Source organism: Odocoileus virginianus, chromosome 11, assembly GCF_023699985.2.
Source record: "Odocoileus virginianus isolate 20LAN1187 ecotype Illinois chromosome 11, Ovbor_1.2, whole genome shotgun sequence".
In the NCBI taxonomy this organism is placed as follows: Eukaryota; Metazoa; Chordata; class Mammalia; order Artiodactyla; family Cervidae; genus Odocoileus; species Odocoileus virginianus.
In genome coordinates this window covers 48,844,873-48,868,463 of record NC_069684.1, presented here as the reverse complement: position 1 = coordinate 48,868,463, position 23,591 = coordinate 48,844,873, and the positions used below count along the sequence as shown (strand labels likewise).

The 23,591-nt window shown below is 50.1% G+C and overlaps 2 protein-coding genes across 21 annotated transcripts in view; one reads left to right on the top strand and one right to left on the bottom strand.

Moving 5' to 3' along the window:
- COQ8A (coenzyme Q8A) overlaps positions 1 to 10,183 on the top strand; it is a 44,505-nt gene extending 34,322 nt beyond the window's left edge. Inside the window, exons 5-15 of the mRNA XM_020915226.2 lie at positions 1,955 to 2,029; positions 4,922 to 5,044; positions 5,750 to 5,835; positions 5,935 to 6,075; positions 6,560 to 6,641; positions 6,736 to 6,829; positions 7,043 to 7,184; positions 7,412 to 7,519; positions 7,657 to 7,722; positions 8,172 to 8,258; positions 9,075 to 10,183. Coding sequence (XP_020770885.2) covers positions 1,955 to 2,029; positions 4,922 to 5,044; positions 5,750 to 5,835; positions 5,935 to 6,075; positions 6,560 to 6,641; positions 6,736 to 6,829; positions 7,043 to 7,184; positions 7,412 to 7,519; positions 7,657 to 7,722; positions 8,172 to 8,258; positions 9,075 to 9,362 — 1,292 coding nt within the window. The 3' untranslated portion in view covers positions 9,363 to 10,183. The remainder of the gene's footprint in view (positions 1 to 1,954; positions 2,030 to 4,921; positions 5,045 to 5,749; positions 5,836 to 5,934; positions 6,076 to 6,559; positions 6,642 to 6,735; positions 6,830 to 7,042; positions 7,185 to 7,411; positions 7,520 to 7,656; positions 7,723 to 8,171; positions 8,259 to 9,074) is intronic.
- Positions 10,184 to 11,092: 909 nt separating this feature from the next.
- Positions 11,093 to 23,591, bottom strand: part of CDC42BPA (CDC42 binding protein kinase alpha) — a 290,294-nt gene continuing 277,795 nt past the window's right edge. For 14 of the 20 annotated variants that reach the window (XM_020915209.2, XM_020915219.2, XM_070474422.1 and 11 more), the window contains 4 exons: positions 21,384 to 21,569; positions 18,577 to 18,694; positions 16,174 to 16,331; positions 11,093 to 15,551 (listed from right to left, as the gene is read on the bottom strand). In XM_020915209.2, the coding sequence (XP_020770868.1) occupies positions 15,420 to 15,551; positions 16,174 to 16,331; positions 18,577 to 18,694; positions 21,384 to 21,569 (594 nt within the window). In that variant the 3' untranslated portion in view covers positions 11,093 to 15,419. The remainder of the gene's footprint in view (positions 15,552 to 16,173; positions 16,332 to 18,576; positions 18,695 to 21,383; positions 21,570 to 23,591) is intronic. The other 6 variants (XM_020915216.2, XM_020915222.2, XM_020915221.2 and 3 more) reach the window with 1 other exon arrangement.

The following is a 23,591-nucleotide window of genomic DNA, read 5'->3' as shown; positions in this document are numbered from 1 at the left end:
GGCATACTGAGTGCAGCACTTTCACAGCATCATCTTTTAGGATTTGAAATAACTCAGCTGTAATTCCATCACCTCTACTAGCTTTGTTCATAGTAATGCTTCCTAAGGCCCACTTGACTTCACATTCCAGGATGTCTGACTCTAGGTGAGTGATCACACCATCATGATTATCTGGGTCATTAAGATCTTTTTTTGTACAGTTTTTCTGTGTATTCTTGCCACCTCTTCTTAATATCTTCTGCTTCTGTTAGGTCCATACTGTTTCTGTCCTTTATTGTGCCCATCGTTGCATGAAATGTTCCCTTGGTATCTCTAATTTTCTTGAAGAGATCTCTAGTCTTTCCCATTCTATTGTTTTCCTCTGAGGAGGACTTAGAAATAGCTGAGAAAGGAAGCTAAGTGAAAGTCACAGGAGAAAAGGAAAGATACCCATCTGAATGCAGAGTTCCGGAGAATAGGAAGGAGAGATAAGAAAGCCTTCCTAAGTGAACAATGCAAAGAAATAGGGGAAATACGTTGAGTGCTTTGGGTTAAATATACGATCAGAATTCATTTCACAGGCTTCTTTTTGCCTTTTTAATGTGGTCACTAGAAAATAAAAAATGTCCGTGGCTGACATATTTCCTGGGCAGCACCGGTCTACTCTTTGAATAGGAGAAAGGACAGTAATAGCGAACATTTTTAAATAGTGTTGACTGCCCCTTCTGGTAGCACTTCAGTCTTATTCCACTGTTTAATCCTCACACCAACGAAGAGGCAGGAGCCTCCTTTACAGCTGACAAATTGGGAGCTTCACCTTTGCCTAATGGTGGGTAAAGTGTATTCCAAAAATACATATTTTTTAATTTGGTTATCCTTTTTTGATTTAAAAATTTTTTCTTCATTAACTAGCTTTCTCAGTAAATTCAATAATATTTCTCATAAAAGTAACACATAATATAGAAAATTTGGAAAACGTAGAAGCACGTGCAGGTTTCCTCGCCCGATGGGAGCCCACCGGGCCTGGAGGGAAGCTGTTCCATCAACCTCGCCCCCCAGGAACCGTGCTCACCGTGCTCACCACGGTCCGCTGTTCTCGGGGCCTCTGGCATCTTCCCTGGGTCTTTGCTGCCCTTCTGCTGTGCTCCTCCGCGCGTTCTTCACTCTCTCAGCTAACTGCGCCCCCGCCCCTAGGCCAGCCGGAACTGTGTTTGAAATAGAGGAGATGGGCCCTGAGCCAGGCTCCTGGGCTTTCTGTGTGGGCCGAGTGGCAGCTGCTGGGCTCCTTGGGGCTCTCCTGGACAGTTGGGATCATCCAGTACCAACTTCTGATAAATGAGGTGTTAAGAAACCTTGATTTCAAAGGTTGATGAAGGGAGAAAGGGGGGCTGATACCCCACTGTCCTTAAACCCCTGTGCATGTCTGTGGGGCCTTCCTCTTGAGTGGGAGCTGCTGTCTGAGCTCCAGTGAGTCCCCATGGCTTTTGCAAAATGTTCCGACCCTATCAACGACCGCTGTATGTTGTGGGTGAAACGTCTCCCTGCAGCTGCAGTCAACTAGATCAGAGAGTTCTAGGGTGTTGAGGCTCATTGCACACACTGTGAAGTGGGTGACTGTGTCCCGAAGGGTGCCCTGTGTTGTCCTTGCCCGCAACCATTCCCGGTCTATTTTCCATTTGCGCTGTGTCTCCCAAGTATGTTTTTCGTTGTGTGTTGTCTCGGGGTGTGTTTGTGTGTCACGTGAGTGTATAGCAAAGGTGATGGGAGTGGGGGTAGAGGAGAGCGCTCATCGTGAGCCAGGTGTTCTTTGAAAACAGTCACTGTGTATCTCCTACCTTTTAAGATGTCTGCAGCGTCAGCCGGGGTCCCTGGGGAGCGAGGCCCTTGTCTGCCTGGGGCTGCTCCAGGGCGCATGGGGAATGGCAATGGGCAGCTCCTGAGCGAACGCCCAGAGCCCTCAACCTCCTCTTTGCAGGTCTGGCTGTAGGTCTGGGCTTCGGGGCCCTGGCCGAGGTTGCCAAGAAGAGCCTCCGCCCCGAGGACCCCTCAGGTGAGCTGGGCCCTTGACCGGGAGGGTAGGGTGGGCCCCGGGAGGGGGCCTGTCAGCTCCGAGCTCCTGCCTGTGTTCCCTGAGGGTTGGCCTCCACGGGCGCCTTGCACCTTGTATTCCTGTAAATGGCAGCCCTGGAGTTTGGGACCTGAAGGCCGCTCTGCACCTGTCCTGGTCCACATTGGCTCACCCACCCTCCTGGCTCCTCCAGGGCCTCCACACTTGCTCTCTCCTGACAGGAGCCTCAGTTTCGTTGGGGCCCCAGGTGTGCTAGGCCAGGGCTCCCTGTTTGGCTGTGGCTGAGAGATGTGGGAGCTGCTGGAGCTGTGGGGCCTCCATCCCCCTGCTCGGTGACCAGGGGTGGCCATCTCCTCTCCAGCCTCAGACCCTTCATCTCTGAGGTGAAGGTCACGACTCCCCTGTGATCCCAGGGCCAGCCCGGGGTCAGGTCAGAATGCCCAGTTCCCCCTACTCTGGGTGGCCAGCTGTGGGCTGCACTCCATGGAGAAAGTTCTGCAGACTGGCTGCTGGAACCTGGGTGCTTATGGTGCTGTGTTGGTGGGTCAGGGGGCAGCTCCCCCCACTACCCACTTGTCAGGGTGCTCAGCCAGGGCCTCTCCCCCAAGCTTGTCCCGGCATGGGGGTGGGCTGGGAAGATGCAGAGAACTTCCCCTTTAACGGAGTTCTGGTGGCCATTAAGGGCAGCCCTGCTAGAGCCTTCTGCTCATGGATTTCTCAATGTGTACTTGATGTTCCGGGCTGAATGCCCCCTGTCCCTATTCAGGGCTCATCAGCTCATTCCAAGACCTGATGCCTCCTCCTCCCTCCCTGAGAACCCTGAGTGGTCCCCACTGTCCGGCTGCACTGTGGCCCCTAAGCCCTGGCTACAGCCCCGGGGCTGGCTCCCCTGGTGGCCTGTCAGCCCCCTGGATGGCCCTGCTTCACCTGCAGGACCCTCTCGGGGGGACGAGAGTCCTCTCGGGGGAGAGGGCACTAGCCGGCCCTACTGGCCCCTGAGCATGTGTGTCCTTGGAAGGGGCCAGAGGACAGAGAGGCTTAGGAGGTATTTTTAGTGTTGGTGCTGAGGCTCCGGGAGGTGAAGCCTGCCTCTGGAGTGAGACGCCAGCCTGCCCCAGGCACAGCTCCTCCCATCCTCCGCTCCACAACTGGCGGTTCTCCATCCCGCCTCGTCCAGGCAGGGAACAGGCAACCCCAGCTCCTCGCTTACAGCTGGTGTCCTTGGGACACCAGCCAGGGAAGCAGTGGCCTGGCTGGGGGTCAAGGCGCCTGGGTGCCACCACACTGGGAGCAGGACGTGGGCTCAGGCCAGAGGGTGTGCACCCCCTTCCTGAGCAGCGCCTGGAGCCCTGGCCTGCTCTCCCTGGGGAGCGCCTCCTGGCTGGGGGGCAGCCCACCATGCCCTTCGGCTCGCTGACTCCCCCACGTTGTTCTCAGACCACCCTTGCCCGGGCTGTGGAGACTGGCCAGCTGTGAGGAGGGGCTGTCTGGAAATCTCAGGAGGGCCGGGCCCTGTCTCTCAATGTCAGGGTCACTGTGTCACTCGGGGGGAAAGCGCCCGCCTCCTGCCTGGGGCGGGGCCTTGCTCCTCCCCTGCCTCCCCAGGGACATGACCCAGGTCCCCGGCCCACAGCGTCCAGGGGCTGAGCAGCTGGGAGGGCAGACTTAGAGGTCTGCCAGGGACCCCCTTGGCCCAGCCACCTTGGATGGCCCCGCCCAGGGGCTGTAGCTTCCGTGATTCCAGCCGCTGGCCTCTCCCTGTGGAGCTGAACTCTCTCCCCTTTCTGGGACCCTGTCCTGATATCTGGTTCCCGAGAGTGAGCCTGGCCCTGTGTAGGCCTAACAGCTACCCTCAGATGCTGGCCTTCAGACTCACATCCCGCTTTAGCCCCTTGGCCCTGGTATATCAGAGGCCAGGCTGGACACAGCCCCGGACGGAGGGCAGTGGCATGACGCCAGCTCCCCTGGTCCCGCCGTGGGATCTGGCTCAGACCTGCTCTGAGTCTGGGCCGGGCCGACAGGGATGCAGGCTGAGGAAAGTGCCAGGGGCCGTGGGGGCAGCCTGGCCCCTGGGGGATTTCTGGTCTAACTGGGCTCACAGGACAGAGGGCAGGACCACTGGGTGACCCCCTCCTCGTCACCCTGAATCACCACCCTGTACCCTGCCGCCTCTGAGTGTTCTGGACAGAGGTCATCTGCTCCCCTGAGGTTTCTTCACTTTCTCCTGGGGCCCGCTGGCTGCAGGGGGCTGCAGGGCCTCTGTGGGCAGAGGGGAGAGGCCAGCACCCACCAGGTGAGGCTGTTCTTGACCCTGCACTCCCCCCCCGGAGAACTGCACTCTCACCATGGCCAGCGGGCCCCGGGTGACTGTGCAGGGACTCGGGGGTGCTGGTGAACTTTGTCCAGGACACTGAGGGGCAGGGGACAGTCACTTGGCCGGGGCTGACATGGAGGGAGAGGCCCTGTGGGCCGGCCTGTGTGTGTGTGTGTGTTTGGAGGGTGCTGGGGGCAGGCCTGGGGAGATCTTGGGGGCCCCGGAGGGCCTTCCTCGGCACCTGGGGGGGGCAGATGTGAGATGTGGAGTTAAAACTGCACTGCTGGTTTTGTGGCACCCCGGGAGGGAAGCCCTTTGTATCAGGATGTCTGCTGGGCTCTATTCCACCACCCTTAAAACGGGCTAAACCCTGACATTTCATTATTTTATTGTTATTTTACTGGGAGAACCAGTGATTTGCCAAGACCCACAACCAGGGGCCAGTGGGCTGGGTTGTACTCAGTCTTGAGTCGGGGGAGGGTCCTCTTGGGGTGGGGTGGGGGGTCCCAGGTCTGGCAGCCCCGCCTGAGGGGCATCATGGTGGCTTTGCTCCCCCGCAGGGAAGAAGGCCGTGTTGGACTCCAGCCCCTTCCTGTCGGAGGCCAACGCGGAGCGCATTGTGCGCACCCTGTGCAAGGTGCGCGGGGCGGCGCTCAAGCTGGGCCAGATGCTGAGCATCCAGGGTGAGTGTGGTTGGTGGGGGGCAGGGTGGGGGCTGGCAGGGGTGGGGTGCAGTGGGGGTGGGGAGCAGAGGGAAGGCGTGTGTTTCAGCCCCACTGGGGACGAGTAGAGAGGGAGATTTTCTGCTCACTGACTTCTCTTGTTTGAATCCTTGCTGTTAACCAACCTGAGATGTTTAAAAAATAGTCTTAAATAAGAGCCCGTGGTGGTTGTTTTTTGGCTTCTTTTTGAGTGTTTTGGCATATCCAAAAGTCCTGGCATCTCAAAAATGGGCAAGAGTCAGGCTGATGGTCTGAGGGTGCTGTGGGCGAGCTCACAGGCTGTAGTGGCGTGACATCGGAGTGTGGGGTGTGTGGTCAGGGAAGGAAGGCGTGGAAGACGCTGTGGCTGAGCAGGAGGCGGGCTGGGTGTAGGGCTGAGTGCAGCCCGGGTCCAGGGGAGCCTTGGGACTTCTGATGGGGCCCCCAGGGCGGAGCATCTGAGACGCTTATGTCCTGAGAGGGAGCACAGCCAGTTCCCCTCAAGCAGGAGGAACCTGAGGCTGGGCCTGTGCCTCGTCTTCTCTGAACTTGGGGTTCAGTGTGTGGAAGGGCGGAGCAGCACTGGGCCTCCTCCCAGGAGGCCGCGCTGGGCAGGGTGATGGAGGTGGCCTGCGCGCCCGCCTTCCTAGGGGTTAGCATTCTGCTGTCTGCTCTGTTGCCTTCCAGACGACGCCTTCATCAACCCCCATCTGGCCAAGATCTTTGATCGGGTCAGGCAGAGCGCAGACTTCATGCCGCTGAAGCAGATGATGGTGAGGCCGGGGCTTCTTGGCTGGGGCGTGGCAGTCCTGTGGGTGGGGGTGGGGGCTCCCCAGCTGTGCTCACAGCCCCTCCCTGGCCTCTCCCTCCAGAAAACTCTCAACAATGACCTGGGCCCCAACTGGCGGGACAAGCTGGAGTACTTCGAGGAGCGGCCCTTCGCAGCCGCCTCCATCGGGCAGGTGCACCTGGCCCGCTTGAAGGGGGGCCGCGAGGTGGCCATGAAGATCCAGGTGGGTACCCACGGTGTGTGCGCACATCTTTGGGAGCTGCTCAGGGCAGAGCCGGGGCCTGCGCTGTGGGGGCCTCTGCACCCACAGCCCCCGTGTGTCCCCGCGCCCAGGGCGTAGTGCGTGTCTCATCGCTTCTGTCCCTAGCACCAGATCAGCGCTGGGTGCTGAGAAGTTATTTGCTGAGTGACTGGGAGGGAGAACAGCCTCCCAGCAAGCTTGGTTTGAGTGGGGTGGGGACAGGGGACAAGTGACTGTCTGCCTGGGGCCCTGAGCTGGAGGGGTGGGGCAGCTGTTTCTGCATGCAGGTAGGGGTGCGGTAGGTGGGGTAGAATAGGGTCATGGTGGGCCCGGGGGTTCCAGCAGCATCGTGGGGTCTTGGCTCTGCCCTGTGGAGGTGTGGGGTCTGGTAGGCTGACGGGCGGCAGGAGGGTGGGGGCCCGCAAGGCCGTGCTCCATGTGCCCGCTGCCCCTCTGCTCCCTGCAGTACCCTGGCGTGGCCCAGAGCATCAACAGTGACGTCAACAACCTCATGACCGTGCTGAACATGAGCAACATGCTTCCGGAAGGTCTGAGGCTGCTGCTGGGCAAGGGCAGGCGTGGGGGGTGGGGTGCAGACTCCGGGAGCCCCTGGCCACCCTGACACCCTCCTTCCCCGCCCAGGCCTGTTCCCCGAGCACCTGATCGATGTGCTGCGGCGGGAGCTGGCCCTCGAGTGCGACTACCAGCGGGAGGCCGCTTGCGCCCGCAGGTTCCGGTGCGTCTGCAGCCTCGGGCCCTCGCCCACTGCTCCTGCTGCGGGGACAGGGGGTGGAAGCCCCTCCAGCTCCGAGGGGCGGAAGACCGTGGTTGGGGCCTGGGGCCGGAGCCCCTCGGCCTGGGGGGTCCAGCGCCTCGCTGCCCTGTGTCGGCCCCAGGGTAGTGGGGGGAGGATCAGGGTGAGCAGGGTGTGACCTCTCGCCCCTGCCAGGGAGCTGCTGAAAGACCACCCCTTCTTCTACGTGCCCGAGATTGTGGACGAGCTCTGCAGCCCCCACGTGCTGACCACGGAGCTGGTGTCCGGCTTCCCCCTGGACCAGGCCGAGGGGCTGAGCCAGGAGACCCGAAACGAGGTGTGTCGCTTGGTGACCCTGGAGTCCCCAGCACTCCCTGTGGGGGCAGGGACAAGAGCGCTTCTTCGTCTCCCCACCCACTGATACACCAGGAATCAAAGTTGGCTGTGGGCGGGAGGTGGGATGGGGTGGATGATGAGAGGAAAGCAGGGGTCAGACTTCCAGGTCTGGGTCTAGAGGGGGTCAGGTGGCCTGGCACGGTGTGACTGGACCCACCCGGCCCCCAGATCTGCTACAACATCCTGGTACTGTGCCTGCGGGAGCTGTTCGAGTTCCACTTCATGCAGACAGACCCCAACTGGTCCAACTTCTTCTATGACCCTGAGCTGCACAAGGTGAGCACCGGCTGGGGCTCCCACAGGGACCCTGAGCTCCGCTGGGCCAGGGCTCCGAGATCTGGGGGTCTCAGCCCCCCGCTGCCCTGTCCCTCCACCCCACTGGGGCAAACCTTTCCTGATATCACCGTCCCCAGGTGGCCCTTCTGGACTTCGGGGCAACTCGGGAATTTGACAGATCCTTCACTGACCTCTACATCCAGGTAAAGGGGAGGCGGGGGGCTGGCCTTCCGGTGCTCTTCTGGGGCTTGGAGGGAGGGTGGACTCCTGTCCTGATGTCTGTCTGTCCCTGATGTTTGGTGACAGTGGACGTCACAGCCGCCTCAGGCGCAGAGGAAAGTAAAAGCCACTCAGTCGTGTCCGATTTTGGGACGCCATGGACTGTAGCCCCCCAGGCTCCTCTGTCCATGGGATTCTCTGGGCAAGAATACTAGAGTGGGTAGCCATTCCCGTCTCCAGGGGATCTTCCCGACCCAGGGAGTGAACCCTGGTCTCCTGCACTGCAGGCAGAGTCTTTACCATCTGAGCCACCAGGGAAGCCCAAGTGAAGGGTAAAAGTGGATGTGCTGGCATGTGGGGGTGGGGCGGGCACCAGCCCCCTGGACCCCCAGGATCTCCTCTCCACGTGCCACCCATGGGGCCCTCTGTCCAGATCATCAGGGCTGCTGCTAACCAGGACAGGGAGGCTGTGCTGAAGAAATCCATAGAGATGAAGTTCCTCACCGGCTACGAGGTCAAGGTGAGCTCTCGTGACTTTGGAGGTGCCCCAGGCCTGCTGAGCCACATGCAGCCCCTGGGCCAGCCTTGGTGTTTGTGGGAAGGGTGGGATGTGGACTGCTTTTCCTGTGACATCTGAAGGGCATCTCAGTGTGTAGGTGGATGCAATCAGACAGAGCTGGTCAGGCAGGCCCTGCCCCCGCCGGTGGGCCGAGGCCCTCGGAATACCAGGGCTGGTCATGCAGCCCTTGTTCTGTGTCCCACCCCAGCCCACGGCGAGATCCCAGTCGTCGGGCTCGTCGCAGGCGCTCAGGGCCTGGGTGAGCAGGTGGGATGCAAAGCCCCCACTTCCTGTGGCCTCACTGGGGAAGGGGTGAGGGGCACCCTGGAAGAGATCTTAGTAGCCCCTTAAATGAAGGGGTGACCTTGGTGTCCTGTCACCAGATAGCAGCACTCTCCTCTCCCGACAGTGGGGAAGGGGTGCAGACACCCTGGTGGTCTCGGGTCTGCCACCTACGAGGACTCAGAGGCTCACCCCAGCTCAGGCCTGTGGCTCTTTCAGGACTGACAGGCGTTTTATAAAACCTCTGGATTTGAGTGCCCTCAGGCTGGGTCACACCTGGCATTCTGCCACAGACCTGCCAAGCTCCCTTTCTTTTTACCTGGAAGAAAGGCCCTTAGTGGTTTGAGTTCATGCCCCTGTTACCGTGATTCAATCTGGGTGAAGCACTCACTACCTGCCCTGCCCTCAGGGAGCGCTCAGTCTAGCCCCTGGGGGTGTGTGTGGGAGGAGCCCTGGGCTGGCAGGCTCTTCAGTCTCCCCTCCCTCTCCCTCCAGGCCATGGAAGACGCCCACTTGGATGCCATCCTCATCCTGGGGGAGGCCTTTGCCTCGGAGGAGCCCTTTGACTTCGGCACCCAGAGCACCACCGAGAAGATCCACAACCTGATCCCCATCATGCTGAAGCACCGGCTCGTCCCGCCGCCCGAGGAGACCTACTCCCTGCACAGGAAGATGGGTGGCTCCTTCCTCATCTGCTCCAAGCTGAAGGCACGGTTCCCCTGCAAGGCCATGTTCGAGGAGGCCTACAGCAACTACTGCAGGAGGCAGGCCGAGCAGCAGTAGCCAGCCCCTCCGTCCTCGGTCCTTGAGGCGCTGAAACTAGTAGGAAGCTGGTGGTGCCTGTGCCACATTTAAACTTCGCCCAGTGGGGGAGGGTGGCCGGGCTGACGGGGGGACGCTGCTCGGAGCCCACTGCGCGTGCTTATACGCGGTTTTATTGCTCAGTGGATGTGGGGCGAGAGCAGCAAGGATGAAAATGCAGCCCCACGACTGTTTCTCAGAATCTGCTTATTGTTTAGTCCTCCCCTGAAATAGCTTTCGGTAAGACAGTTTTATTTCCTCTTCCTTTTTGTAACAGGGGTTTTTTTGCTAATGTGAATGTTAACCAGAAGATAAGAGTTCTTCCTTTGAATCCCTGCCACCAAAAACAAAACACCAAAACCAGAAAAGCTTTTTTGGATTTTATTGAGTGTGTAATATCAGTTTTGTGTGTGTGTGTGTGTTTCTAGAATGAGATTTGTATTTTCTGCCTTTTCCTGTCTGGCCTGGATCTAGAAGTGCTGAGTTGAGCAGTGCCAAAAGTACTACTTTGCCAAGCCAGGCCCACCCCACACCTGCTGTCTGGCTCGTTGCTAGAGGCTTTCTTGAGAACCAGAAGTTTCCAGAGAACTGCCACCTCCTACGGGGAGGACAGGAGAGAGGGCCACACACGCTGTCTCTGGGCTACAAGACTGGTGTGTGTGGGTCCTGCCTCCTGCCCCAGGGCCTTGATGTGCACATATCACCTGCTTGGACCCAAGGGGTCATTTCAGGCTGTGTTAATATTCGTACAATTCTTGTAATTGTCTGATTTACTTGTTGCAATAAAAAAAAAAATCCTAGCATCCTGGCATTAAGTCTTTCACTTGCAAAGGCTTCTGAGCTGATGGTGATGGGCCCGAGGTCAGTGTCACACCCTTTCCTGCCTCCAGATGCTTCTGCAAGGTTTGGCCTTGTTCCCACCACGAGGCTCTTGGTACCTGAACCCAGAAGGCTTAGCCCATATTCATCATCAGAGAAAGATGGCAGAGTTGAGTAGGTGCAGTAGACGAGTCTTGCAAAGCTGAAAGTATTTCTTCACTGGTCCTTTACAGACACTTGCCAACCTCTGCACAACTCCTGCCTCTAAAGCATGGTTTCAAACAGTGAACCAACAGATGACAGACAGAAATGTCCATTACATGTGAAATGGAAAGGGGAGGGGTCTCAGAATAATTACTTAGTTGCAGGCCAATTTAAGATCTCCTTTGTTAAGACCACCCAGGCCTTCCTGTGTGGCCTCAGCTGTGTTATTCTAACTCAAGCACAAGTTGTGGGATGTGTCTGCTGCTTCTCTGCAGTAAGAATATGGAAGAGCAAGCAGTCGCCACATTCAGTCAGCAGTGGCATGGGTCGGGAAGTCTGGCTGGGCGTGGGGGCGGTCCTCGTGTGGTAGGCTCCCTTGTGGCAGGCGCACACAGCAGGGCAGCCCACAAACGCGCAGACAGAGCCTGGCCCTGCAGACTGAGCACCAGGGAAGTTCTGACCAGAGAGGGGAGCTGAAAGCCTCAAGAGAGTCAAACACTCTTCTCACCTGAGCTATGGAAGGAACTAAGAAAAGTCCTAGATTAACTCCCCATCCTTCCAGTGTAACGAGGAAGCTGGCTGAGGAGGGAGACAGGCAGAAATCGGGGTTCAAAGAGATGAAAAGAGTCAGTCACCTTTTCTCCATTCCTCAGACTTCTTAATCGGGGGAAAAAAGACAAAATACTCAATTCTAACAGTTCCCTGTTTTATTGCAATACATCAGAGTCTGGTTAATATTAAGTGATACCAACGTAAAATATCGGCGAGGAGTCTTGTTACATTTTTGACTGTCCCACCTTAAATATTTCTGTGCAAAAGAATCCACACCATTGTTTGGTAGCAGAGAATCTCTTATAAAGTTCCCTAAGACACTGAGGGGGTAAAACCAAACAAAATAAAGAGTGATCAGAGGCCAAAGCAGTTACCTTTTCCCCTTCCATACACACTTATTTGTCAGCATTATATTCTAAACAAAAAAATGATTACACCCAGGCCATGCAAAACTGTACAATAATATTACAATGAGAAAAAACCCTAAAAAATTTATAAAATAAATGATATTACACTATCAAATAAAAAGGCAGGTCATTTTGTTTTCATGAAGTTTCAAGGCTGATTTGTTTTCATCCGTTTCCCCCCATAAATGAAATGGTTTGTGTGTGTGACGATCGTCCCTGGGAAGGGAGAGAGGAGCGCCCGGCCTGCCAACCAGCGCTGAGACTCGAGACAGAGCTCCAGCGGAAGCGAGGGCCCCTCAGGAGCAGCCTCTGCAGAGAACGCTGGACTTGTCACTCTGAAGTCATAACCAGGGCCCAGTGAGATACCGTGCGGCTTGTCTAATGAATGCAGGGGCTGGGCCAAGCGAGAGGAGGGGAGCGGGGGGCCCGGTCACTTCCCTACTGTGCCCAGCAGACTGGGGCGGTGGCGAAGCCTGGCCGCTGCTGAGAACACCCCTCCGTCCAGAGAGTGGATGCTGAGCTTGACAGCGCTCCGCTGAGCTGGGAGACCACAGAGCTTGTGGCCAAAGGCCAGTAAGCAGCCCTGTTCTACCTGGGGGGTCAGGGATGTCTGCCCACCTCTATCTACTCTGGCGTTTCTTTAACGATACCTGAGAGTCCATAGAAATGCAACTGGTCTTTCACAGAAGGAGATGCGGCCACTAAGAAACAAAACGACACGACTCTAACCATATGGAAGGCAGAGGGAGGCTGAGAACCAGCTGGGGAATGACAGATTGCTGCTGTAAACAAAATAGGGATTTCAGAGTCTTCCCTGAAGCTTGGGTACAAGCTCTGCTTGGAAAATTAAATAGATGGGCCCTTTTTAGTTGTGTTTCACAGCCTTAAAACTATGCTCCCTCAGAAAGAAGATTAAATCACTAAGTGTAGGTGTGTGTGCACGCACGTAAGGGGTGTGTGTGCACACACGTAACTAAGAAAGCTGCTTTAGCAATCATTTGACAAGGAGGAAGGCTTCTGTTTTTGGCAAAAAGAAATATATATATATATGTGTGTGTGTATATGTATATATGTAATTTTATACACCCAAAGCACATAGCAAGATTAAAGTAGAATTCAAGAGTAGACAACAAATTGGCTGAACATAGATAGCACCAAATATCAACACATCTAGACTATGCCAGAAATGCCTCTTATTTTTTCTTTCTACTGAGAAATAAGTTCCTGCTTCCCCATACGTTTCTTTGAATGTCCTGCATGAAAACAAAAGGATGAATTCAGACAGCAACATCACATCTGTTCAGTAATCTTTGTTACTGATCCATTTCGGTGATCAGTATGTTTTTTGTTTCTCTAGAATCCAATCCCCATCTTCCCAAATCATTCTTTTCAAGAAGCTTCTGACACTAACTGCTTCATATTGGAGAACGGGGATAAACCCAGTTGAATGATCACTATCTTGGGAAAATATCCCCCAGATCACCACACCACCCTTGGCAGTGTTTCTCCCCCAAGTCTCCTCCTATTGGACACGAATCACATTTGGGACTGCTCTCTTGCTACTGTTAAGACCATTTCAGACTACTGGAGTATAATCTACTGGGTTAGTATTACACCTCCCAGTGAGCCCGCCAGCCAGGACAAGCCCTTATCTGCCCTGCTGGGGGGGCTTCAGGGTATGACTCACTATACTGGTGTCCAGACTTCAGGTATGGTTATTTTGATCCTAAAAGCATCTGAAAGAAATAAGCACCTATAGGCAACAGAAACTTAGTTGTCAAAGCTATAAACTAATGGCTTAGTGTGGAGTCCAGTGAATCTCAGCTGGATCTGCCTCCGCTCAGAGGAGAAAAGGGGGGCAGGAACAGGCGAGGGGAAAGGAAACAAGAGGGTGGGAGGGTCTGGAGGACAGCGGGCCCCAGGCACTCAGCAGCTGGCTAGCAGGGTCCCTCTTCTGGGAAGTGCCAAACTTAAGGAGTGACTGGAGTCACGGCAATAACCAGACTCAAGGTCTGACTCTTGAAATCTAAACGTACAAAGTACTTTCACATAACACTTCTCCTCCAAAAGCAAAGGATTTAGAAGGTTAGAATTGTGCAGTGATTTATGCCCATCCCAAGTTAAACATAAATCTGAGCAAGCGCCAAGTTCAGGATGTTTAAATGCCAAGCCTGTTATTATTTTAAAATTCTCTACTGTAGTATTTCACAATATAATGCCCACACAGGATCCTTTCTTCCCTCCCTGAACCTCAGTAACCTGCTCCTGAGAGTGGCATCCTCTGGGAATAGTCCAGCTTCCTGTGGCCTGTGGTGGGAAGCGGAATAGCTGCGGCTGCTGTGTGTGTGTGCGGGTGTGGAGGTAGTGGTGGGCGGGTAAAATGACAGTGCTCACACACCAAGATCCAGACAAGCAATGGCAGGAATGCTCTTCCATTTTAGCTGAATTTTAAAGGAGAGAGCAGAAAATCTGTTGGTACTTCTCAGGGAAATTTAGATAAGAAGTAAAAAAGAGGCAGATTCTCTGTACGGCCATGAGATATTTTTATTTCTATCTTTCTGTACTCATGTGCTTAACTGGTGAAATGACTCTGGAGAAATAAATTCCTGGTTCTGCATCTCATTTCCTTATGGCAATTAAAACAGCAGGAATCCAAATGGAAATGGGACTAACACACCACAGCTAGGAGGGGGGCAAAGCTTACTCGCTCAGGAAGGCCAAGCTGGGCTGACTGCCTGCGTGTGGCAGGGATGAGCTGTCCGCTTCCCCCTCCATCTGGGAAAGAGTATTTGGTTAAGGCTGTTCAAGTCCTTGCATTTGAGGTTTTACATTATTTGGTAATTAAACCCCTTTCCCAGGCTTATCTGAGGACACTCACCCCCCACTCAAAACAGATCCCTCTCTGAAGAGAAGCTGGCTCAGCTGGGGGACACAGGCCTCACTGCAAGGGGCGGGGGAGGAGATCAGCCAAGGGAAAAAAGCACTCTGCTGAACCTTTTTATGGCCCTTCAGAAACCACACCATTCCCCGTGTCCTTTCAGATGGAAGGGATCCAGAAGGTGACAAAACTGCGTTTCTACATTCATCTGCAGAAGATACCAAAATATAATAACAGATGAGAAGTGCGGTTCAAATTCTACTTTTAGAAATAGAAATGTCTTGGATAGAAGTAAATTTGCCTTTTAATGATGCTGCTGAAGAGGCGTTAAATGTTACAAGTCTGGTTCCCAGTTTACACTCCAAACTGATGAAACCAAAGCCTTGGAGCATCTCCTAAAGCTCGCAGGTGCCCGCGTCCAGCGTGAGAGAGGCAGGTTCCCCCACCCAGCATGAGATCTGGTGGTAAAGGGATGCGTGCTTCTCCCGCCCTCCCTCTTTACACTTCAGTGCCAGGCCTTTCTACCGTTTCATTTTTTAGGTGGAAAACAGACAGGAAAGAACACATTTCTTTAAATTAAATGATCTCTCATATATGCATCCATCTTTCGTTGAATACAAGATGCTTCTTTTTACTATATACATTCAGTACTTAACCTCTATATTTGTGTATTTATTTAAACTCTGTTTTGTAGTAAAATATGCATTGTTTTAGTGATAAGGGATTTACTGGCAACGATCAGGTCGACATTCACTGTGGTGCTGAAGGGGCTTGGCGCGCGCCTGGGACCCACTGGCGAGCCCCACGTGCTGTCTCAGGGCTACATGAGACTCTACTGTGAAAACAACGTCTGTCTAATCTTATTCTTATCGCTTACATGTGTGGAATCTGTTTACTTAAGCTACCTTTTAGGGGAGGGGTGAAATAGTCTGGAAAGCAACGCTAAGTGTATGAAATGAAATCAGTATTCATCTAAGCTGCTCAATCAAAGTCTGCCTTTGTGGTTGTTGCTGTTAAGTCGAGGGGGGCATGGATGAAAGTCCTAGAGGCAGAATTCCTGAACCCCCGCCCTGCTACTGCAGTTGGCCCTGGCGTTTTCAGGCAGAAGTTGGGGAAGAGATGACAGTGAGAGGAGGGGGGCAGTGAGGGGAGCCCAGAGCGTCTGAGCGTGGAAGCTGCTCACGGGTCCCAGCTCCCGCGGTCCGTGCTCTCCAGAGATAGGCTCTTGGTCTTCCGGGGCGACACTGGGCTGGGAGGACTGCTCAGGTTGGAACTGTTGGAAGCCGTGGAGTGCCGCGGAGAATCGGAGTCCTGGGAGGCCAGAGAAGACGTCAGGGAGCAGCAGAGGGTCAGGAGGGGCTCGGGCCACACGGGTCCTCTCCAGCCACCCTGGCCAGTGACTGGGCATGACTTTTCCACAACCCGTTTGCCAGTGCAGGAGACATAAGAGACTTGGGTTCACTCCCTGGGTGTGGAAGATCCCCTGGAGGAGGGCATGGCAACCCCCTCCAGTATTCTTGCCTGGAGAATCTCATGGACACAGGACCCTGGCAGGGTATGGTCTATAGGGTCACAGAGAGTTGGACATGGCTGAAGTGACTTAGCATGCATGCATAACTTCTCTACTGTGGGTAGAAAGCACCTTTTCTGAGCTGAGTAAGAGGCACAGAATATAACAAAGCTCCTAGTCCTTTCTGCAGGTCTTTGGAAACATAGGCTATTTTCATACAAAAGCTATTAGAAGCCTGAACACTTCCAGGGTAACTGCAGTTTGCAACCGAAGTGACTGGCTCCACCACCCCTGCTGGAGCACATGGCCGATCCCTGCTACAATCCAGGCGGCAGAACAGCTTCAGGAAATACATTCACCTGTCTGGTTCAGGACCTCTCCAGAACCCGTCTCCAGGTGGAGTTGCTCCCCACAGGCACTCACCTCTCCATCGTAGTCCCGTGCAGGGGCGTCACTTCCCTGGTCCATGCCTCCCGAGGACAGTGAGCCCTCCGATGGGGAGGGCATGGGCTGCCGCTTTGCACTGTAGCTGCCTCCAGAGAATTCTCTCTTTAACGCACTGCCGTTCTGTGCAGATGACCCTAGGGCACATGGTTAGGGTAAAACTACACGTGTAGAAGGGGATGACCCTCAGACAGTACACAGATGGCTGAGGTGAGGAGCCCTCCTCCCTGCTCAACGCCCACTGACAGATAGTGAGTCTGGCTGTGGCCCCCTGACACTGAAGCCCACCCTGGAGCCCAGCCACCGGGGCGGCTGGATGAGTGGGCAGCACCTGCCAGGCCCTGCTCTCACTGGCTGTGCCCGGGCTGCCCTGCTTGCTAGGCGATTCTGCAGGATCAGTGCGTCAAGTCTACCCACGGGCTACTGTCGCAGTGAGTCTTCCCTGCTCCCTGGGGCTTCTACACAGCACTTCTCATCAGGTCTTTCAGAGCATCTGGATATCAGGTTGGAATTACATGCCTGCCATTCTTTTAATGGCTAGTCCTTGCCTCTGGAGGCCCCTGACAAGAACGGGGCAAGGAGCAGATGTTCAAAGCACACATGCTGAACAATGAAGTCGAGGAGAACAGATCTCAGAAAAAGGAAGACCAAGCCACCTGATGATGCAGAACTGTCACTTAGCTTCTAGAGAATTTTTATTAAAGACACAAAGGAACATAACAGAAGCATTTTCATTCCACAGGGCAAAAAGCCCCAGATAAAAAAACAAGGTGTGTTTCTTTAAACTCACCCTCTGCTAGAGTTGGGACACATCAAAGGAGGGCTGGCGACCACCCAGAGGAAGAAAGGGGGTGACCAGAAAAATCTTGGAAATATTGGGGTACTGTTAGCACCTATGTATGTTCAACTCAGCACTCCCTACTATTATTTTTAACCTAAACATGTTTTAATTCTGTTGAACTTCAATATTAAGATCACCATTCAAAAAAGACTGAGACTGTGTTAAGGCTTTAGCACAACTACTAGGTATCGATCGTTTCGAGTTCTGCTGGTTTAACAAAGCCCTAAAATTGAGTTATGTTACATTCAGAATTCAGTGAAATGTCAAGAGGTGACTGGTCAAAGCATATGTACTTAATGATCACCCACATTCAGATGTCTTCATAGACTGAACAGGAGCCTTTCTGCTAAAGCCCTGTCCTTGGTGATCCTACAGCTTCCTTCCAGTGTCTTTCCTGAGCCCCTCAAATGTGTCACCATACTCTTCTTACTGCAGAAGTTACCAGTGTTGGGTGTATGCTGCGTATTGTATTATGGAGCTTTAAAAATATCAATGCCTGGGCCCCATCTCAGACCAGCAAAAGCACAATTCCCAACTTAACTTTCAAAAATGCCCTTATGATTCTAGAATGCATCTCAGGTTGAGAACCACTGACTCAGACTTACTCCCTAGGAGATCTGCACCCTCCCAACACTCCATCCTATTTCTAGAGGTGTCTGTCACTAGACACGTGCTGATTTTCATTTGTTGATGTGTTTCTTTGGATAGGCACTCTATTTTTTCGTTGCCAATCTTCTGTCTCAGATTATAACTTAATTGAAGGCATAAATCATTTTTTTTAAGATTTCTCTTCCAACTCCATGCCTAGTATAGTCCTCAATTTAACAAAAGCCATAATGTGAAGTTACTGTTTTAAAAATTTTGTCATTCTGAATAAAAAACCCAAACCACCAGAGATTTCTGCTGCTCTGCTTACTAACCTAACCGTGTGACCTTAAGCAAGTTATCTTGTCGGAGTTTCAGTTTTCTTCATTTGTAAATAAAAAAATGAATTCTACCTTATGGGGGTCTTGTGGGAACTGAGCACTCAATACACAGAGAGTAAAAGGTCAGAAGGATGGTGTCTGATGGGGTTGCCTACTGCTCAGTACGTTCTTCCTGGGCTCCTTTCCTCCATCCTAGTGATCATTTACAGAACCTCACCTCTGTGATTTACATTTTTTCTTTTTAAGTTTGGGAAAATTCCTCTCAGAGAAAAATTACACTCAAGCCACCCTAATCTTAAAAAACTGAGATGGGCTGTTTTGACTGAACAGCAAAGGGGACAATCTAAAAACTGCGGTCCTAGGCAGGGTCTCTTCCCAAAAGTTCTAGGTGGTGATTTGGGAGGTTGGGCACTTCTCATCACGGTTTACAGTATTGCCTGTTTGTCTCCCAGATGGACTGTGACCTCTAGAAGGACCCACGACGACTTTTGTAACACCCGCACTTGCACAGACTAGGCATCACCCCGCCATGTCTGAGACACTGACACGGGCGATGCACGAATGCGCGGCTGCTGCCTCGCTACGGATGAGTCTCCTGCCGCCCAGGCTACTTACTTGCTGACAGGCCACTGCTGGCGCTCATGGAGCGACCGGGTTCAGGGCGGGATTTGGTGATAGACGGAATACTGACCGAGCCACTGAATGCCGTCCGACTTTCCTGAGGCCGAGGGTTCTAAGATCAAAAGACAAAGAAAAATTCTTCATCCAGCGAGAAACTGATTTTTGACAGAGAGGTCTATTTTTCACCCTAATCTCAAGAAATAAAGTTGTTTAGACTATAGTGATACAGAACACGAAACAGATTATATAATCCCTCCCACCCCCAGACGTGCTAAAGCCCTCACAGAAGTAGACCTCAGGCCAATCAAACGTAAGTGCTTATCCTTATACTCACCGAAATACTTATCAGTAAATAAGAATTTTTTGTTGTTGTTGTGAGAACAGTAAGTGAAAGTTATGTGGTTAGAAGTGACAGTGAAACGCAGAATTACATGGACATCTGCAGATAACTGAAGCAAAGTTTTTACTATGTCTGAGATTTTTATTTCCTTAGGAAAACTCAAAAGCTGAAGCAGCCTGTTTAGAAGAGAGTCATGTAAAAGCATGTTCTTCTCAAGTACTCCTTCCACTATTCTGACACCGAAAGTGCCATCTGCATGCTCCCATGTCAGTCACCAGGCAGCCTCCCTGCCTCACAGACAAAGCACCATGAGCCCTGAGTACGACGTCTGTAACCATCGCGGCCTGGGCGAGGTGATTTAACCGGGGAACGCTGGAGGGAAAGCTCTCCGCCTAATACTGAGTGATTCTGGGGCCCAATGCAGGAGAATGAGCTCTGAAAGTTACAGACAGGTGGCGTGTAGGACCAGCCTTCTGAACGGCTCCTCCACAGCCCCAAACTTTTCAGACGAGAAGGGGTGCTGGGGCTGGCTGGTACCTGAGAGAAGGTTACAACAATACAATTAACGCAGGGCCCAAGCCAGCAATCAGGAAAACACGCACTAATACATCTCTTGAAAAACTGCAACTCATACAGTTTAAAGAATCACACACATTGAAAGTTGGCAGGCTGGCTGCCTTCAAATACTGCCACTGCCATTTTGGTTCATATATCAAATTTGCAAAGTCCATGTAATTCTTATTGTGTTATTTGTTTAAAGCAAATGTTTTACTTTTCTCTAACAAAATAAAAAATTTAAAACGGAAACAGTCAGTGCTAGCATTTCAACATCCACTCGAGCCACCCTGTGAGGTGCCAGTGACATGCGTACGATGCAGCAGCGCAAAGCTCAAGAGAGACAGGGCTATCAGTTGAAACCTTTCCATTTTTATTGTTTTTGCTATGAACCTTAAAGTACCTTGGTGTTGTCCTTTTCTATAAAACAAACCTACTCTAGAAAAAATGGCAAAAATGAAGGCCTATAAAAATGCCAGTGGTTTAGTAACACTGAATATTGAAGTAATAAAAGAATGACACACAGAAGATGTGCTCTGGAAAAATTTTTAAAAAACTGCAAATCCAACAGTTTTATCATTTATCCCTCTGAAGTTCAACTTCATTATAAAGTAACATGAAACTTAATCTGACGATCCTTTCACAAATATGCTTAAGATTAGGGTAAAATGTCCACTAATAGTAGTGTTTCTCTTTATAGATGACTAACTTAAGTAACATTTCCACCATCTTTAACATAAAAAATTCTTGACTAATTAGTTTATACAATCTCCTCTAGAATCCACTAACTGTAATCTGTTATCAAGCAAACAAACTAACGCTTAGCTTATCATTAGTAATCTTATGTCATCAAATAAGACATGTAAATAACATTACAGTTTAATGTCAGTGACAATGACATTTAAAACATAATTTAGAATAATTTTATAATACAAACAAAAATAGAAAAACTCCCCCTACACATAGTTTTCTTATTGGAAAATGACTAAATATACAAATAAAAAATGGATGCTATTTTTTTTCTAAGTCACAGGAAATGGGTTTGCGTGATATAATCCAAATATTTTATTATCTGCAAAACAAACTTGAGAAAATACCCTCTTGAAGTCAGTACATATTTCTTGATGGAAATAAGGATATTCAGCTTGAATGGCTGCTAGCTCTCTGTCCCACTGAAGAGCTGCTAGTTACAAGGATGCAAGGCTGCATGGAAGGACCCAGGCCACGATCCCCCAGAATGCAGCACACTCTGCTTTTTCGTTGTGTTGATTTATTTCTCTTACTTTGGATCCTGACTAGCATTAAAGGTGCACCAGCAACTCAAACATTAATAAGACTATCTTCTTTTGGTAATTTTTCCTGTTATTCACTGATACTACCATACTTTATATTTTTAAGAATTGTGAGCTCTTTGGAAGGGGGTTTATTGTAGATAAAAGGCCTGTAGACAGGCCTACTAAACATAGACTTCACTAAATATTAAAAATTTCTCTGAACTGCACTGGTTAACAAGCTAACAAGCTATAAAGAATTCAGAAATTCTAGGACCTGTTTTTTTGTTTGTTTTAACAGAATAAAGACTTACTCAGGGGCTATTTCTTACAGTATCTGTAATGAAATATATCATGATGGGATTATCTTATATTAACCATAGAAAAACCTTCAATACTGTTTTAGAAATAAAACTGAAATCTTCCCTAGTCCTTATGTTTTTCCTCAAAAGAAGAAACAAAGTAGAACTTGAAGAGAGAAGAGGAGGAAGAGGAAGGATAGCAGTCTGGCAGCAGAGAAATAGGTCAAAGGAAAACGTACACAGAATGTACCCCCTTGGCAGTGTTACTTATTGAAGCCAGGCAGAGATCCGCACATGGTTAGTACAAGTTAACACCTAACTCAGCTTTCATACCCTCAGAGTCATAAAGCTTGGTGTACCAGGGACAGAGCGCAGAGACGGGGAATATTCAGGGTTTATGGAATCAGGAGAGAGAAATTTTTCAGCAGAATTAACAGTCATGTGATAGATGTGCTCAAAGTTGATCGGAGAGGAGATCAGACCGGAGTGATGATGAGGGGATGGATAAGGAAAACCCGGCTATCAAAACAACAGAAAGAAAAAAGGTAATGAGGTAATGAAAATGGATTCATCATATATATGTGACAATTCCGACAACATGCATGTAGAAAAACATGAAGCACCTCGTATCAATAATTGAATCCATCATGAAATACTTTTAGGCCTAGAAAGTTAAATTTTGTAATCTTGCCAGTTACTTGAAGAGTTGATTTGCAAAAAGTCATTATTCTCTTTTATTGCTGTCATCAAGATGAGTAGAAACTATACTTTCAGAAATACAAGTAGACTTTTGAAATTTAGTGAAGTGTTCTCCTTTGATTGTGATATAAAAAAACACGGCAAAAAATCTAAACAAAAACATTAAGGATAGAAAAAGCAAGAAATAATCAAAGAACAAGTGAACCTATTACTACAACCAGCCTCTCACCAGAAGTGTTATGAAAGTGTTCCTTGAGAAACTGAAACCATTTCCTGTATTTATAGACTTGACATGTGTTTGCTTCTACTGATCTTATCTTCCTATAATGAGTAACTCTAGAATGTACTGTATGCCTGGTGGCTCCTGGCTGCAAAGCAGGAGATCTGGGTTCGATTCCTGGATCGGGAAGATCCCCTGGAGAAGGACATGGCAACCCACTCCAGTATTCTTGCCTGGAAAATCTCATGGATGGTGGAGCCTAGTAGGCTACAGTCCATGGGGTTGCAAAGAGTCGGACATGACTGAGCGAGTAACTGAGTGAATGGAATGTACTAATTATTGGTTTATCTATAAGTAGCCCAAGCTTATCTCTACTTAGACACCTGGAGAAAGTTTGTTTTTTTTAACAAAAGAACAACCTTTTCTTCAATGTTCAAGTGTAATTTAAAAAAATGAAATAATGTAACAGTAAAGACATAGAACAAAGTTTTTGAAAACAAGGACTCTAGTTTTTCACGTAATATAATTTGTGGATATTTGGAGACATCACTTAGCACCCAGTTACCTTCTCTTATGGGAATTTTCAAAGTTCAGTTCTTAAGAACTATGTTTCAAGTAAACATCCTAAGGACACCTCATTAAAGACAGAGATTGAATGACTTCCCAGAAAGATGCTGACTGATATTCTCATGAGTTGAGATGAGGTTGCATTGTTAAAAAAATATATGATAAATTAGAGAAGCTTAAAAGAAAGTCTCCTATATAAGATATTATTTTAAATTTAGAGATGTGTGTGAAATCAATACTTGCTAAAGCTCTTTTCCAAAAGGAAAACTCTTCATGGGCATATAACTATGACTTTAAGAAGCAAAATTACTTCTTAAAAGTCTAAAAGGTCACTGAGCTAGAAATTTTATTTATTAACAATTTTAGGAACAGGTGAAAGACTACAAGTTCTATGTGCTAAAAAAAAAAAATGAAATCTTTTAGAGGTAAAATATTATTCTTTAATTCAGCTCTGAGACAAATCTATTCTCTATTACCAGTATTCACTTATGAAAAAGGTAGATGACAAAAAGGATTCCAGGAAACTACTAGAGTATGTACTTGTAAGACACACATGCTATTTTATATTAATTGCTTATATTCTCTTGGTTCACTAAGCCACACATGAAAGATTCACACTGATATAGGAGAAAAATAAAAAATGACTCCCTTACCCTTACTATCTTTTCCACTCTCATGAGGTAAACAACCTGTTTCAGTATCATTTTGATACAAAGGAAACAGAATAAGCTTCCAAAGACATTCAGTTAACTTTCTAAGCTTAGAAGCATTTCACAGGAAGGCAATACTGATTTGAATAAGTTAAACATAAAAATGTCTGGGGTACATGCTCTTTGCACAAATGACAACCTAGCTTTGGTATCTGAAAGTGTTTCTTATATGTGTTAATATTAGATGAATTTAATTCATATTTTTTTGGATAGTTTGAATAGTTCATTAAATATAGAAAACTACAGTGGAAGGAACATACTAAAATCTGAGATTAAAATATCACAAGCTTTTCAATACATGTATACATATATATATATATATACACACACAGATATAGACATGCA